General features: G+C 44.5%; 1 protein-coding gene across 2 annotated transcripts in view; it reads left to right on the forward strand.

Moving 5' to 3' along the window:
- STING1 (stimulator of interferon response cGAMP interactor 1) overlaps window positions 1-18,131 on the forward strand; it is a 239,718-nt gene that overhangs the window by 132,375 nt on the left and 89,212 nt on the right. The window contains exon 6 of one of the 2 annotated variants that reach the window (XM_073620793.1): window positions 3,922-4,909. The exons of the other annotated variant lie outside the window; for it this stretch is intronic. Coding sequence (XP_073476894.1) covers window positions 3,922-4,098 — 177 coding nt within the window. The 3' untranslated portion in view covers window positions 4,099-4,909. Of the gene's footprint in view, window positions 1-3,921; window positions 4,910-18,131 lie in introns of those variants that run through there. 2 annotated transcript variants of the gene reach the window in all.

Below are 18,131 nucleotides of genomic sequence, written 5' to 3' on the forward strand. Positions count from 1 at the left end.
TGTACTGGGTGTGGAGAATTCTATTGCTGATGCCTTGTCTCGTTTTCAGTGGGACAGGTTCCGGAAGCTGGCGCCGGCGGCGGAGCAGAGGTCGGTTCCTTGTCCCAGGCATCTGTGGAGACTGGCATTGGAATAGCTGGTGGCTTGGTACAGCGTTCGGTGAGTGCGGGAACATGGGCGGCTTACTCTTCGGTTTGGCGGGAATGGGATGAACTGGTAAGTTCTGTAGGGGGTTGTGTTTCGGATCAGGACAGGCTCTCACTGTTATTGTACGTGATTGGGATGCAGTTTTCCAAGGGAGAGTCGGTGTCGAAAATGAACCGGAGATTGGCTGCGTTGGCTTTTCTTTATAAGCTACAAGGCCTGCGGGATATTACCAAGGAGTTTATGGTGCGTCAGGCCATGAAGGGTTTCCGGCGCGGACGCGTGGTAAGAGATACCAGGCGCCCAGTGTCCTTTGGGCTGCTACAGGATATGGTGGGAATCTTGCCCAGGGTTTGTTCCTCGCCTTATGAGGTTCAACTGTTTACGGCAGCTTTTTCTTTGGCTTTCTTTGGAGCCTAGAGGATTGGGGAGCTGGTGAGCAAAAATAAACGCGGTGTGGGGGGTTTGTTGTTTTCGGAGGTACAGATCAATACGGATAGCGTTCAGCTCCTTATCAGTAGATCTAAAACTGATTAATTGGGCAAAGGGGTTTATGTGACGTTATTTAAGGTGCTTCCGGAGGCAGTGTGTCCGGTACGTTCTGTTCAGCGCTTCGCTCAGGTTCGGAAGGGCGTGCAAGGGCCTTTTTTACAGCACGAGGATGGTTCATCCTTGTCGCGTTTCCAGTTCGTGGCAATTTTTAAGCGCTGCTTGTTGACGGTTGGAATGCCAGCCGCTCAATTTAATACTCATTCTTTTAGGGTAGGGGCAGCTACGGAGGCAGCTCGTTGGGGTTTGAGTCCACAGATGGTTATGCGCATAGGGAGGTGGGAATCCGATCGTTTTAAAATTTATGTACGTCCGCACATGCTATAATGTTTTTTCATGATGTTATTGATCTGTTGGAGTTATGTTTTGGGGCTATATGTTTTCTTTGGTTGTCTGTTACAGGTTTTCCTCAAGGCCTGGTGTGGATTCTGGGCGACTCTTATGTCTTCTGGGGGGCGATCAGAGCAGATGCGCGGCCCGAAGGGAGACAGCTTGGAGTTTCCCAGAGTGAAGCAGTATGCAAATGGTTGGGGGTTAGAGGCATGATGTGGGGACGGGTTCTTCCGGAATTCCACTATTATTCTAGGGTGGACAGGCCCCCTGATGTATTGGTGCTCTCCGTGGGAGGGAATGATATGGGGGTCCGGGCAGCTAGGGACATTGTTCGGGATGTAAAAGTTTGACATTCTGCGACTGATGCGGGACTTCCCTGGGGTCATCATAGTGTGGTCAGACATAGTGGCACGACACACTTGGCGACATGCGCGTTCCGTTGAACGCTTGAATAAAGCACGGATAAAGGCCAACAGGGAGATTGGGCGTTTTGTGTCTCGCCTTGGGGGTGTGGTGGTTCGCCATCGGGATCTGGAAGACCTATCTATTAGGTATTGGAGGGATGACGGTGTACATCTGAATGCGGTTGGAACCGATTTTTGGTTTTTAGGATTGCAGGAAGGGGTGCAGAGGGCTCTGCAGGTGTGGAGGGACTCGCTTTAGTGAGGTGTCACTCAAGCTCGCATGGCGGGTCAGGGGGTCTTTGGGGGGTCAAGAATTGAAACAGTTTATTAAATTTTGGGGGACCCATACAGGGTATGGGATCCCACCTTGGTTTGTTGTTGGTGGTTCTCCCAGGACTTAGGTCCCAAGGGAAAGAAAAATTTGGAAAGTCGCAATGTCCTCGAGCCGGCTGGGGCACAGCTGAGGTCACAATGGTTATTGAGCAAAATGGGACCCCAAAGACCCCCTCCTGGTGTTAAGAATTGTTATGTTTATGGTTATATTTATTTTGGTTAATAAAAGGCTGTTGTGGCCATTAAAACCCATGTCACGCAGCGTTGTGTGGTTATTATAGATGTAAGATAAGTGTAAGACCGCAGTTGACGAATCCTATAGTCAAGTGTGACCCGGAGGAAAATCTAGACGGAGGGTCGGCATGACTATGGGAGGAACAGGTCGGCAAGGGTTAAGTTTTTTACTGAGTTAGTTGGGGAAAAAGGGTAGCTTACCTTATTGGAGGAGCAGGTCAGGTGTTTGGGTGGAGCAGGAAAAGGGTTGGGATTTTGCACAGGCTGTTGGGAAATCATTCCAGAATATTCCCTGTTGGTAGAAGTTCCCTCCCTTCCGCCCTACATTTGGTTATGGGTTTTTTCTTTAAAAAAAAAAAAAAAAAATTAAATAAATAAATAAACAAAGAGAGAGAAAAGGGAAAATAAAAAAAAAAAAAATGAATAAATATATATTTATAGTTTTCTTGCAAAAATTTGTCACAGCAGCTGGCGGGTCAGGGGGTCTTTGGGGGGTCAAGAATTGAAACAGTTTATTAAATTTTGGGCGACCCATACAGGGTATGGGATCCCACCTTGGTTTGTTGTTGGTGGTTCTCCCAGGACTTAGGTCCCAAGGGAAAGAAAAATTTGGAAAGTCGCAATGTCCTCGAGCCGGCTGGGGCACAGCTGAGGTCACAATGGTTATTGAGCAAAATGGGACCCCAAAGACCCCCTCCTGGTGTTAAGAATTGTTATGTTTATGGTTATATTTATTTTGGTTAATAAAAGGCTGTTGTGGCCATTAAAACCCATGTCATGCAGCGTTGTGTGGTTATTATAGATGTAAGATAAGTGTAAGACCGCAGTTGACGAATCCTATAGTCATGTATTTATTGATCATGAAGTATATTTGAGGAAACGACCTTAGAGAAATAGCCGAGACAGGAGGTTTTGAGCAGTTAATTAACACAGAAGGAGTTTTGTTTAAAATAAGGAAGTTAAAGTGTCACGGGCCAGGTTTAAAATTTGGATTATCAGTATGTTGTTAAAATAAGGATTTTTGTGTAAACGTACCCCGTTTGTTTGTTGATGTTATAATGAGTCGGTACAGGTGGGTCGGTAAAATGTGCAGATCAGTGCAGATCACTGTTCAGCAACAGGCATAGCTACAGAAGGTGGTGGGGGTTGATTCCCAGGTGGCATCAGGATATGGTGCCTCTCCTGCACCAGACATATCTGAAGAGGACTGTGGGACCGAGGCTTCAGGGAAGGCACCCACACCTGCTTGTACAGGAAAAGTTTCAACCAAGGGTAAAAAGAGAGAGAGCTGGTGGGGAGGCTAGAACCCTTGTTGAAAGCACCCCACCTCATGCAGAGAGCGGCCCCTGGTGCTGGGGTCTCGCGAGATTTTTCGGTACCAGAGACTCACAGAAACACAGAGATGTCGGTTTATTGGGCAGTGATAAAATTGTCACTGCTGGGTACACTGACAGGGGGACATGGTTACTGTTTTGGGGGGGTCTGAATGAGGTAGAGGGAAAGTTAAAAATCTTCCTCCTTTCCCCTCAGATCCCCCAGATTCCCTCTTCACTCCCCGATTCTCCACCTCTGAGTTGGTGAGTCTTGGGGTGTGAATTCTGACACGGATCGCCAGTGAAGCGCTGAGATCGCAGTGACCGTTTCTGTGTCGATCAATGAGGATTTTCAGTGAACAGAGATCATCGGCGGGAGAACATGCTTAAACACTTCTTCCGTGATCGTCTCTGTTTCATGGACTGTTTGTGGACTGTGATCGGTGGCAATCCTTGGGGTCGCTATTGTTCGCAGTTTCATAAAACGGACACCTAGGTAGAGGAAAGTTGTTGTTAATAGAGAGAAATGCTTAATTTTATGTGTATGTGAATTTTTGTCTCATTTTGGAATTCCAATTTAGAGTATAAGTTGCTTTTTCTTCTGAATGCAGATGGATTGTTGGGTAGTTGATATATGTACTATGATCCTGCCAAGACAGAGAGCGTGTGTGGGGTGCTTTAAGAGGATTGAATTGCGGATTTGGACATGGACAAGTAACTATTTGAGTGATTCCTCCTGTCCAAAGTATTGTTTAGCACAATGCACGGAGGTACATATCCGCTCGTAGAGATCTGCTATTTTGCTTCAGATGGAAGAGGGGATCAAACCACCGACCAGGAATTCACCACCGCTTTTATGGAGAGCATACTGCTATATTTGCAATCCATATTCAGCAAGTCAGAGAGACAGAGACTTGCTGGACTGGAGAATTAATGTCAAAGAAGGATTTAATTGCGAAGAGTTATCTATATAGATTTAAAATGTTATACATGTTTATTGTTAAAATGTTGCAACTCTTGTCAGTCTATTCATGAAATGTGTTGGGCACATATTAAGCCCATGCCAACTGCATAGTAGATTGGGAACATTAAAAGGGGAATGTGATCAGATACAAATTTTCAAAAGTAACATTTCAATTTATGTATAGGTTATTTTGATTATTTCGGGTTAGAGTTTGATTTTAAGGACTGTTTTAGTTGTAGTTGCCTATCCTTACATTATTAAAGTTAAAAGGTGTTTTTTTTTTCTAATAACAGCAAATGTGCTATATTTGTGCAAATGGTTTGAATTGTGTTTAAGCTGTATTAACAATGATTGGGGATTTTAAAATGTTGATTTTAACCAAATACAAGTTTAATAATATTATAATTGGGAAGTATATCTATGCTAAGAATAAGGAAGTTATACATTCTAGGCACTATGCCAGATGAATTGTGGTTGGTAAAAAAGGGAAGTGACTTTAAGGTTGTGTAATTCTATGCACTAGAGAAAAATATTAAGGATTTAAAAGGTGTTTAAAGGTGTTCAAAGGGAAAATATGATAAAATGGAGAGTGAATGGATTTGCCAAATGAATGTGGAATGGGAAAGTGGTTGCAGGGGCGGATCCAGGGGGGGGGGCAACAGGGCAATTGCCCCCCCCCCCCGAAATAATAGCACTGATATGTCATTGTCTCCTGCCGGCCCGAGTCTCTCTCTTACATGAGCCGATCAGCGGCGCCGAGAGAAAGACTCGCGTCTATGTGGTTATGGGCGGCGGCAGTCACTCACTCTGACAAGGAAGGATACCAGGAGGAGGTGGGTGGAGCCTCTTCTCTGCACTCATTGCTAGACGCCAGGCGGCCCAGGCATTAGCAACGAGGGACGTCAGTCACAGTGAGTGAGTCACGTCGGAGGTCGGACTCGAGTCTCTCAGAGCCAACCGACGTGACAGTGTGACAGGAGATGCTCATGCTGGAGGCTGGAGCAATAGGGCAGTTGCAGTCGCTTCTCGGCCTTTTGGCTAAGATCAAGTGTAGTTTCGGCTCATTTGTATCGACGTTGAAAGGTGCCCGGGGTACCCGACAGTCGGCCTTGGGGGGAGCGTCCCTTTTTCGGAAGGGTCCCCCCTTGCTGCTATTGGCTGAAGGCTTAGTCCCCGGGCAACGGGAAGCGATCGCCCTCTTGAAGGCGACCTTATCCTAGGGCGGTTGGCGGAACTGTGGGGGTTTCCCTTTGTGGGGACCCCCACAGGAAAGCGATCAGTTCGGTAGGCGATTCTACAATGGCGGCTCGTGGAATCCGCGATTCGCTACGTTTTCTGGTTAAGCCAGGTTTTTCTGATGTGACTCTGAGGACCGTGGTGGTGGATCTTCTGACGGGCATCCTAGGCCTCGGGGTAAGAGATATCTTGTGCTTGCAGGATTTTCCAAATCAGAGACTATATGATGTCACTTTTTATTCCTCGGAGGTCTGCTGGGATGTCTATGAGAAGTTCAAGCTGGTGGAGGATTCTGAAGTCGGGAGGAAGTTTGGAGTGCAGCCGCTGTTTATGCAAGAGGAGAAGGTAATTACCGTACACCTTTATAATCCTTTTGCGGATATAAATCTAGTTAAGGCCTTTCTGAGTAATTACTGCGATAAGCTAAGAGGTGGAGAGAAGGTCTTCAATAACTTTCAGATTTGGTCCGGGAAATATCGCTTTTTTGGGACCTTCAAGTCGGACTCTAGTTGTGTGGGGGGAGTTAAAAGGCCTCCTGCAGTATTTACAATTGGAGGGGAAAGGGGATTTCTATTCTATCCAGGACAGCCAAGATACTGCAGAAAGTGCATGAGGTATGGGCATGTTAGCAGTGACTGTGACCAAGAACTCAAATGCCGGTTTTGCGGGAAAGGAGGCCATGTTGCACGTGACTGTAAAGAAAGTAGGGTTTGTGACATATGCAAAAAAGCGGGACATATGGCGAAAGATTGTGAACAGTATCGGGCGGCAAGAAGGGAGTGGCTGTCTAGTGTGTTAACTCCAGGGAAAGAGAAGAGAGAAGCTAGGCAGCGGAGGCCACAAGACGGTGCAGGTGAGAATGCTAAGGGGGGTACTGCTGATGCGGGCCCTCCAGGTGTTCCACCCGAGCACCCGGCCGGTGATGTTGCACCCGATGGGCAGGCAGGTGATGCGGCCGGAGCGGGTAAAGCTACCTCAGCTGCTGGTAAAGTAGCGGGGGGCGGAGCCTGCTCTGAGGCTGCTGATGCTTCGCCGGGTGAAGACGGCATACAAGTGGATACCAAGGAGGTTCCAGGTCCTTCTGAGGAAATGGAAGATGGAAGACAGGAGGAAGGTGCCACTCCAGGGGTTAACCAGGACGTGACTGTACCATCTACGGGATTGACAGTCCCGTCACCACTCCTGGGTTTTTTGTCCGATAGTGATTCAGAGGAGAGTGAAATGGAGAATGTCAGCAGTGTAGAGTGTGGCCAGAGGATGGAGGATGATTTTCCTGATACACCGGATCTGCCTGACACTGCTGTTAACAAGAGATCTAGGTTGGACGCACCCAGTCCTGGAGGGGTGGAGGGGGTTGGAGGTGTCCTATCTGATAATGGGGGTTCTGAAGAGGAGCCCGCCAGTTCTCCGGTTCCCCAGAGAAGGCTTAAGATGAGTGAAGGAGAAAATAGGATGGACTTTTAAGGTTTCATTATGGCTGTTTTTGTTTTTCTTCTCATGGCTCTGTCAATAGGGTCAGTGAATGTTAGAAATATTGCTACAAAAGTGAGGAGGGTGGCGGTCTTTGAAGAAATTGGTAGGAATGATGTGGATGTTTTTTGTTTACAGGAGTGTGGGATGATGAATAATCCATCTGCTGATTGGAAATGGGGCCCTTCAGTGTGGGCATATGCATGTGAGTCTAGGAGTGAGGGGGTAGGTGTGGTGGTGAGGAACTCAAATGTTAATATTGTAATGCATGAGGTGATTGTTCCTGGGAGATTGCAAATTGTGACTCTGGAGTTTTTGGGTCAGCAAGTGAGGGTAATCAATTGCTACGCTCCAGCTGAAAAAAAAGAAAGAATATGTTTTTTTTAAATTTTGAAGGTCCACTTACCTGGGAGGGTTCCGACTGTCTTGGCAGGTGACTTAAACTGTATCAGGAGAAATGAAGATCGTCAGGGAACTAGTGGTGACGGTGGGATGGACATTACATCCAGACTCCTGAATGACATGATAGGAGACTTTAACATGCATGATATAGCCATGGAATTGGAGGGGGGGAACACGACATTTACTTACCTGTCTGATAGGGGGACAGTGAGGTCACGTATTGATTTTATTTTTTTGTCACAATTTTTGAAGGGGGAGTCTTATAAGGTACTACCGGTACTTTTTTCAGATCATTCTTTAATTTTTTGTTCTTTTAAGTTGGAGGTGGGAATGGAGGTGGGAAGAGGCACATGGAAAATGAACGTGTTGTTGTTGGAGGATGAAGGGATTTCCAGGCGTTTTCTTCTCTTTTTCCTGTCTCTGGAAGAGAGAAAAAATGAGTTTAAAAACGTGTTGGTATGGTGGGATTGGTGTAAAAATCAAGTAGCATCTTTCTATAAAAAGATGGGTGTGGAGAAAGCGAGAGAAAGAAGAGAGGCAGGAAGGAGGTTGTTGGGGAGGCTACACTTCCTATGTCAGTGTAAGAGATTTGGGATGGAGGTGGAGGAAGAACTAAAGGAAGTGCAGGAGGAGAGAAGAAAGATGATTAAAGAAAAAGGGAAAGGGATTGTCTTCAGCGCAAAAGTCCAGGTGATGGAAGAAGACGAGAAGTGTTCGCGTTTCTTTTTTAAAAAGGCGTTCAGTCCCAAAAAGATCATGAAAGTGATGTTGGATGGATCAGAAGAAGTGAGAGGGCAAAAGATGAGAGAGGTTGTTAAAAATTTCTATGAGGAATTGTACAAGTGTGAAGATGATGCCACAATTCAGGAGATGGAAGACTATTGTGAAGTTTTACCAGGAGGTTTTAAGAAGGAAGAGGGTGCTTGGCTGGCGGAAGAAGTGGAAAGGTGGAGATAGAGAAGACTCTGAAGAGCATGGCCAAAAACAAGACGCCGGGAGGAGACGGAATTCCAGTAGAATTTTATTTAAAGTTTTGGTCTGTCCTAAAGGCTTATTTCTGAGAGGTGATAAGGTATTGCATGGTCAAGAAGAGATTGGCTGCCTCAATGAAAGAGGGGGTTATTACGCTACTCTATAAAAAGGGGAATGAGAAGGATTTCAAGAACTGGCGCCCAATCACACTTTTAAACGTAGACTACAAGGTTTTTGCGAAGATTTTGGCAGACAGGATGAAGGAGGTGGTTGGAGGGGTGATTGGAAGTTGGCAGGTGTGCGCTATACCAGGGAGAAGGATTGCAGGGAACTTAATGCTTCTCAGAGATTTGGCCTTCTATGCCCAAAATAACAATTTATCATTGGCGGTGGCAGGGATTGACCTTGAAAAAGCGTATGATAGAGTATCACATCAATTTATGTTTTGTGTTTTAAAGAAGTTGGGGTTTCCAAAGAATTTTGTAGATATGGTGAGGTGCTTATATCATGGTGTAAATAGTAAGGTTTTGGTTAATGGGTTCCTAGGGGAATCTTTTGGAGTAAGAGCGGGGGTAAGACAGGGTTGCCCGCTGTCCCCATTATTGTTTATTTGCATTATGGAACCGTTATTGAGGCATGTACAGCAGGATAAAGCGTTTGAAGTTTTTTTTGTTCCAGGTGGAGGGGGGGAAAAATTAAAGTCATTATGTTATATGGATGACGCAGTTTTTTTGTGCAGGACCCAGAGAGATATTGCAAGAGTGGAACTTCAATTACAGTTGTTCGGAGGTATGGCCGGGATGAGGGTTAACTGGGACAAGAGTGCCTTTTGTATGCTTAGTGGACTACATGTTTTTTCAGCTGCCAAGATCAAGAGAGTAGACGCTATTGAGGTTTTGGGAATTCATTTTGAAAGAAATTTGCAAAACCAGTCAAATGCTGAAAAATGCTTTGGGAAAATATCCAAAAAACTAGATTTATGGAAACTACGGAGGTTGACTTTGACTGGGAAAACCCTAATTGTGAAGGCTGTTTGTCTTCCTTTGCTGTTATATTTCGGGGTGATATTTCCTTTCAACAAAAGGTGGATGCAGAAATTTTCCAGACTTTTATTTCTTTTCTTTTGGGGATCCAAAATGGAGAGGGTAGCGAGAGCTACAGTGATGAAGGAGGAGAGGCTTGGGGGGCTGAATTTTCCAAATATAGAGAGTTTTCTAGGGATGCACACTTGGCTACTTCATTATAAGGTGTTTACGGGTGGAGGAAGGACAATGTGTTTCATGCGCTATTTGATGGGATGGTTTGTGGTGGGATGGGGGTGGGGGGTTCGTGACCTGACAAAGCCTGTGGCTTTAGTTCCCCCACCTTATTATGTGAAGCTCAAACGGTGGTATGATGAGTGTGGTTTGAGGAATTTGGGAGAGGGTACAACAAATAAAGCCATTTTGATTAAGTGGTTAAAAAAGGAGGAGGTGGTTACGAATATTGCTGACCTTAGGTCAAAACAAACTGAAGTTTGCTGGAAGAATCTTAAGACAGAAGGGGTGACCAATAGACAAAAAGAAATAGTGTGGATGTCTTTTCATGAGTGTTTGTTAACGATGGTGTTTTTGAAAGCAAGAGATTTGGCAAGAAGTGAGAGATGCGTAAGGGAAGGATGTGGCGGCATGGAGATTGTTAGACATGTGTTTTTTGAATGTGATTTTGCGAAAAATGTATGGGGCAGGTTGGTGGGTTTTTTAAGAAATGTGTTGGAAATAAAAGGTGTTACAGCAGAATTATGCATGTATGGTTTGGTCAGTGGTGAATTGGAGGTGAAGAGGAGGGGGTGGATCCTGTCTGCAATCATGAAAGAAGTGTTGTGGGAAGCAAGATGTGGATATAAAAAAGGAAGTTTTCGTGTATCCGAAGATGAGTGTCAAGATTGGGTGATGAGCAAATTGTACTGTGTGTTGCTTTATGATAGGAAAGTGTTGGGGGTGGAGGAGGCAGATTGTTTTTGGAATTTTGGGAGGTGGAGGTTAAGATAAGGTGGTGGGTGGTGGAGGGAATATGTTTTCTGTGTTTTAATGATGATGTTTTTTTACTGTGTTTTATGGAAAATACTTACCTGAATGATGAAAGGAACGCTGCTTGATCTCTGGAGAGTTGCTTGAAGGAGTCCTGAGTATGCGATTCATTCTGAAGGGAAGGAAAAAAAAAAATCTGTTCTTATCAGTTTCCAGCAGGTGGCGCTTGCTTCCGTCCCTGATCTATGGCGAAATAGAGACGGGATTGCGGTGGCTATGCAAAGCCTGCTGGAGTAAAGGTGACCTGGAGCGGTTTGTAGCCGAAAGGGAAGCCTTCTGATGGGGATGGAGAACCACGGGAGAACCAGAGGGTCAGGACCCTGGCCTTCTGGCCTGGATTGGGGCGGATCTAGCTCCAGACAGTTATTTGGGAGAGAAAGCTTATTCCCCTCTTGTAGTGTGGGGGGGGGAGTGGTTAGTACTTCCCGAATGTAATTAGGAGGGAGTGATGGGAGCGACGGCAGAGCCTGATGGAAAAGGGCTCTTTCCGGCTTCCTGATCTCCATAATCCTTCCTGCTGGTGGTGGGGTCTGCTGTGGTCTGGGCTGGGGGGTCAGGGCTGCTTCGAAAAGCCAGTGGTGAATGTGTCCCTGAAGTGGCAGTTCAGGGGTGCCGTATAGTCACGGTGGGAAAGCACTTGATTTTATGGCACCATGGTCACTTCACCACAACACACGTTTTTCGCACCTGCCTCTTGGGCCGGGCCTTTTGGCCAGGACCAGGGGAAATTTTTATGCCTGGCCGGAGGGCCGGCCATTGTATAGTACAATGGCCACTTTCACTCTCCCCTCTCACTATCTTCCCCACTCTTTCTTTTACCCCTGTTTGCCACTTTTTTGTCTTTTTTTGGTTGTCTTTGTATACACATTTTGTCACTGTGTGGCGAGTAGGGTGTGGGTCCTCGGGCCTACTCTGAAAGTCTTGGGAGGGGGTGGACATAGGCCTTTTGGCTTGGTTCGCCCTCTCCTTGGAGGGGTCTCTCTTCGGGAGAGCCCCACTGTACTTGGGTTGGTCTGCTTCGGCAGTCCTTCCAGTTGTGGGGGTCCGCCTGGTTTCGGCCAGATGGACCCTTTGACTGAGTACCTCAGTCCCTGTCTGGAGCCTAACGCCCCGGGGGATCAGGGTAAGGTCCTTCCCTAGTGGAGGACTCTGTACACCCGTTGCACGTTTTTGTGTTTCACTCTTTATGTGTGGGCACTTTTTTTGGCATCGGGTGTAAGTTTTTGGGTGTGTTTTGCACGCCACTGGCTTTTCGATATAAAAAAAATAGGGCAGTTGCAGTTGAGACTCACTGTGTTAACGTCCACTTCCGTTCTTCCGCCCCTGTTACGTACAGTAACTAACTGAGTGCACTAACATGTCCACTTGTCCAGCCAGGCCACTGGCACCCTCCTCCCTCCATGTTGTCCACACTAAAGTACAGGCCACCACCGCCCGTGAGTTATTGTTGGCTCCACCCACCTCCTCCATCTTCTTCACCTTGGGCAGTCTGCAGTGCAGAGCGCAGTGAAATACACAAAGACGACTTATTAAGAAGATTACTGGATCCATCCGATCCATCTCCATTGATTCTCCACTCCATTGCTCCTAAATCCTGCATGGGAACCCCTACCCTCACCAGAGCACCAATTGACTAAACGTGAGTAAAAGAATGTATGAATGTCATGTTTCAAATCGCAAAATACATGTGTGCCACTGTGCCATGCATTATGTATGAAACAAAAAATGCCCTTTTAGTCTTGATCTTCACCCCTTCAGCTCCGAAAAGTTTTACCCCTCCTTATGACCAGGCCATTTTTTGTGATACTGCGCTGCGTTACTTTGACTGGCTGACAATTGCGCGGTCGTGCGACTTTGTACCCAAATAAAATTGATGTCCTTTTTTCCCACAAATAGAGCTTTCTTTTGGTGGTATTTGATCACCTCTACGGTTTTTGCGATATAAACCGAAAAAGAGCAACAATTTTGAAAAAAAAAAACAATAGTTTTTGCTTTTTGCTATAAAAAAATTTCTTCCATAGTTTAAGCCGATACGTATTCTTCTACATATTTTTGGTAAAAAAAAAAAATCACAATAAGCGTATATTGATTGGTTTGCACAAAATTTATAGCGTCTACAAACTATGGGATAGAATTATGGCATTTATATTTAATTATTTTTTACTAATAATGGCGGCGATCAGTGATTTTTAGCGGTACTGCAACATTGCAGCAGACAGATCGGACACCTAACTGACACTTTTGACACTTTTTGGGGACCAGTGACACTAATAAAGTGATCAGTGCTAAAAATATGTACTGTCACTGTACTAATGACACTGGCTAGGAAGAGGTTAACATCGGGGGTTGATCAAAGGGTTAACTGTGTCCCTAGGGGGTGCTTGCTAACTGTGTGGGGGCGATGGACTCACTAGATGAACAGAGTGATCCGTGTTCCTGGTTAGCAGGAACACAAGATCACTCTGTTCATCTCTGACAGAACGGCGGTCTGCCTTGTTTACATCTGCTGAACGCTGTTCTATCTCTGTGGGGAGCAATCATGGGTGGCTGGCGGACATCGCTTCCGCCAGACCCGCTGATTGGCTCCCCCTCTAGCCAATCAGCGTGCGCGCCTTTGCTGGCTATTGCACGAAATGGCCTACAGGTATGTAGTTGCGTGCAATAGAGCCGACCTTCTGCAGTATATGTACTGCAGCTGGTCAGCAAGTGGTTAATCAAATTATAATGCAGGATATTGATTTAAATGCGGAGCTGCAGAAGAGCAAACAGTGCTTTAATCTGGCCACCTGAATTTATTTTTATATTTACATTTTTGAAACATTTGTTAACCTCCCTGGTGGTATGATTATTTCAGATTTTTGCGTCTCAAAGCGGTACAATTATTTTGCATAGAAATTTGGCGTTTTATATTGTAGGTCTGTAATTCTTAGCAATAACTCACTTATATCTGTCCACCAAGAGTCTAGTAGACATCCTGGGTATGATGAAGTTTGAAACACAAAATCATAAATTATAATATAATAAATAAATATAAATAATTAAAAAAAATAATAATATAATTATAATAAAATAAATTTACCCACGATTCACTATCGCTCAATTCTGCAAGTGTTCTAATTTACTATCGCTGTTTTCTATTTTCTAGATGGTCTAAAGCCACTTTTAACGTAAAGGGACACTTTTTGGCTGCTATGGACAAGCTCAAGTTTCCAGGCAGAAAGAACAGTATATATAATATAAAACTGCATGCAGGGCATGGGCCAAAGCACTGGGGACAAAAGGGAAGTGAAATAATTTCATATATTACTGTAATCTGTAAGATTACAGTACTGTATGTGTTATGATTTTTCCTTTCTTTTTTAATTTGCCGCTAGGCTCTGCCCCGTGCGTTGCGACGCTCGCAGGGAACGGAGCCTGGCACAGAGAGGGTTCGGGCAGAGGACAGAGCCCGCAGACAGCGCGGGGGGACATCGCAGGATCCTGGGGACAAGGTAAGTAACCTGCACCAGGATCCTGAGATGTAATCCGGAGTGGGGCTCGGGGTTACCGCTAATGGTGCTGAAATTTAACCCCGAGCCACACTCGGGAATACCGTCAAGGAGGCTACATCAATAAATCTAACACTGAATTTTAAACATTGACATGGCAATTTAACAAAACTTTTGTGGTATTTCATGGTACAAAAGTTTAAAGGAAACAGAACAGGTTGAGTTTATAAGGAAAACAATGTAACCAATGTTGCTGTTATTTTAGGAAGAACCTTAGGCCCCTTTCACACAGCGCAGATTCTGTTTCATTCAGCAGGGGATTGGCTGACAGATCCCCTGTTGATTGGGCCAGAGCGGGCAGATGACACATCTGTATCCGCCAAGTTTCTGAAGAGCAAACACAGACTAAGCCTGCTCTACTCTATGAGCGACTGGGTGTAAACGGACTCCACTGTCTGTTTACACCCAACTACTTCTGATCCGATTTGCCTACACAGAAGAGGACAGATCCCCTTCCATTTTTTTAGAGTAAATTGGAGAGGAGGTAGGCAGGTATAAATGGACCATTTACACCTGCCTGTCTATAGAAATGCATTGACCTTTCCAGTCAGGTCCTCCTGAAAAACTGACCGGCAGACTTGATCATTCATCCTGACAATTTTTTTTATTGCTGTTGGGCACTGACAAGGCTGCATTTAATGGGCACTGGTGAGGCTGCATTGATGCATTGACTTCTTGTATCATGTCTGCAGTGTCTGACTATCTCTTGTATCATGTCTGCAGTCTATGGCCATCTCTTGTATCATGTCTGCAGTCTCTGATCAACTCCTTTATCATGTCTGCAGTCTCTGATCATCTCTTGTATCATGTCTGCAGTCTATGGTCATCTCTTGTATCATGTCTGCAGTCTCTTATCATCTCTTGTATCATGTCTGCAGTCTCTGATCATCTCTTGTATCATGCCTGCAGTCTATGGTCATCTCTTGTATCATGTCTGCAGTCTGTGATCAGCTCATGTATCATGTCTGCAGTCTCTGATCATCTCTTTATTCATGTCTGTAGTCTCTGATCATCTCCTGTATCACGTCTGCAGTCTCTGATCAGCTCTTGTATCATGTCTGCAGTCTATGGCCATCTCTTGTATCATGTCTGCAGTCTCTGATCAACTCCTGTATCATGTCTGCAGTCTCTGATCCTCTCTTGTATCATGTCTGCAGTCTATGGTCATCTCTTGTATCATGTCTGCAGTCTCTGATCATCTCTTGTATCATCTCTGCAGTCTCTGATCATCTCTTGTATCATGTCTGCAGTCTCTGGTCATCTCTTGTATCATGTCTGCAGTCTCTGGTCATCTCCTGTATCATGTCTGCAGTCTCTGATCAGCTCATGTATCATGTCTGCAGTCTCTGGTCATCTCTTGTATCGTGTCTGCAGTCTCTGATCAACTCCTGTGTCATGTCTGCAGTCTCTGATCATCTCTTGTATCATTTCTGCTGTCTCTGATCAACTCCTGTATCATGTCTGCAGTCTCTGATCATCTCTTTATTCATGTCTGCAGTCTCTGATCATCTCCTGTATCACGTCTGCAGTCTCTGATCAGCTCATGTATCACGTCTGCAGTCTCTGATCATCTCTTGTATCATGTCTGCAGTCTATGGTCATCTCTTATATCATGTCTGCAGTCTCTGACCATCTCCTGTATCATGTCTGCAATGTATTCTTGCAATATTTAAACAGGGGGTCGGTTCAGTTATGGTACATGTACATGTCAACAATGTGTGTGCAGTGCTGTTCTATAAAGCCAATTACTTTATTTAGTGTGCACTTTTGTACTTTAATTATAGAAACAGCAAAATGAGTCAGAAAAGAGTGAACTGCAGGACTATCGATTCTTTCTTCAGTACCAGTGCAAACAAGTCATCAGGAGAAATAGTAGAAAGCACTTCAAGTATGGAAGTTGACACTACCCTCCCATCCTGTTCTGGTACATTTGTAGAGCCAATATCTGGTGAAACAGATTGTGTCACCACTGTCTGTTGATACCCCACCTCAAACCAGCAGTATCCTAATTAATGACATTGGCACACATCTTGGAAAGAAAATAGATGATTACACCAAATGCTTGCTATTGGAAAATCCATGGCAACCTCCTCCTGGATATGAATTACCTTTCTCTGTTCAGAACATGACTTCCAAGAATGGAGAAACTCGGGAAATAAAGAGATACTTGTCAAAACAACATATTGACAGTTTTCCTTGGCTCGTGTATTCACCTGCCAAAAAGGGATTGTTTTGCAAGTACTGTGCATTGTTTGCGCAACATCGGAAAGGTGGTCATAACAAAGGCATGGCCCTTGGAAAATTGGTAATGGAGCCCTTTACTAATTTTAAAAAGCTTAAGGGCAAGGATGGAGATTTGGAAGTCCATGCAAGGCTTGTTTATCATCAGGAGAGTGTATTTGAAGGAAATGCATTTTAAAAAACCTACCATGCACCGGAAAATGAAATTGTTAATCAAATAAACTTGCATCGTCTTCAGAAAGTGAAAGAGAACGGAGAGTGAATTCGTCCTATCGTTGAGTCAATTATATTTTTGGGTAGACAAAATATACCTCTGCGTGGCCACCGAGATGATGGTGCTTTAACCACTTGAGCCCCGGACCATTATGCTGCCTAAGGACCAGAGGTCTTTTTCCAATTTGGCACTGCGTCGCTTTAACTGCTAATTGCGCGGTCATGCAATGCTGTACCCAAACGAAATTTGCGTCCTTTTCTTCCCACAAATAGAGCTTTCTTTTGATGGCATTTGATCACCTCTGCGGTTTTTATTTTTTGCGCTATAAACGGAAAAAGACCGAAAATTTTGAAAAAAAATGATATTTTCTACTTTTTGTTATAAAAAAAATCCAATAAACTAAATTTTAGTCATACATTTAGGCCAAAATGTATTCGGCCACATGTCTTTGGTAAAAAAAATGTCAATAAGCGTATATTTATTGGTTTGCGCAAAAGTTATAGCGTCTACAAAGTAGGGTACATTTTCTGGAATTTACACAGCTTTTAGTTTATGACTGCCTATGTCATTTCTTGAGGTGCTAAAATGGCAGGGCAGTACAAAACCCCCACAAATGACCCCATTTTGGAAAGTAGACACCCCAAGGAAATTTCTGAGAGGCATGTTGAACCCATTGAATATTTATTTTTTTTGTCCCAAGTGATTGAAAAATGACAAAAAAAAAAAAAATATTTACAAAAAGTTGTCACTAAATGATATATTGCTCACACAGGCCATGGGCATATGTGGAATTGCACCCCAAAATACATTTAGCTGCTTCTCCTGAGTATGGGGATACCACATGTGTGGGACTTTTTGGGAGCCTAGCCGCGTACGGGACCCCGAAAACCAATCACTGCCTTCAGGATTTCTAAGGGTGAAAATTTTTGATTTCACTCTTTACTGCCTATCACAGTTTCGGAGGCCATGGAATGCCCAGGTGGCATAAAACCCCCCCAAATGACCCCATTTTGGAAAGTAGACACCCCAAGCTATTTGCTGAGAGGCATGGTGAGTATTTTGCAGCTCTCATTTGTTTTTGAAAATGAAGAAAGACAAGAAAAAACATTTTTTTTTTTCTTTTTTCAATTTTCAAAACTTTGTGACAAAAAGTGAGGTCTGCAAAATACTCACTATACCTCTCAGCAAATAGCTTGGGGTGTCTACTTTCCAAAATGGGGTCATTTGGGGGGGTTTTGTGCCACCTGGGCATTCCATGGCCTCCGAAACTGTGATAGGCAGTGAAGAGTGAAATCAAAAATTCACGCCCTTAGAAAGCCTGAAGGCGGTGCTTGGTTTTCGGGGTCCCGTACGCGGCTAGGCTCCCAAAAAGTCTCACACATGTGGTATCCCCGTACTCAGGAGAAGCAGAAGAATGTATTTTGGGGTGTAATTTCACATATTCCCATGGCATGTTTGAGCAATATATCATTTAGTGACAACTTTGTGTAAAAAAAAAAAAAAAAAAAAAAAATTTGTCTCTTTCCCGCAACTTGTGTCGCAATATAAAATATTCCATGGACTCGACATGCCTCTCAGCAAATAGCTTGGGGTGTCTACTTTCCAAAATGGGGTCATTTGGGGGGGTTTTGAACTGTCCTGGCATTTTATGCACAACATTTAGAAGCTTATGTCACACATCACCCACTCTTCTAACCACTTGAAG

Source organism: Aquarana catesbeiana, linkage group LG03 (genome assembly GCF_042186555.1).
Source record: "Aquarana catesbeiana isolate 2022-GZ linkage group LG03, ASM4218655v1, whole genome shotgun sequence".
NCBI lineage: Eukaryota > Metazoa > Chordata > Amphibia > Anura > Ranidae > Aquarana > Aquarana catesbeiana.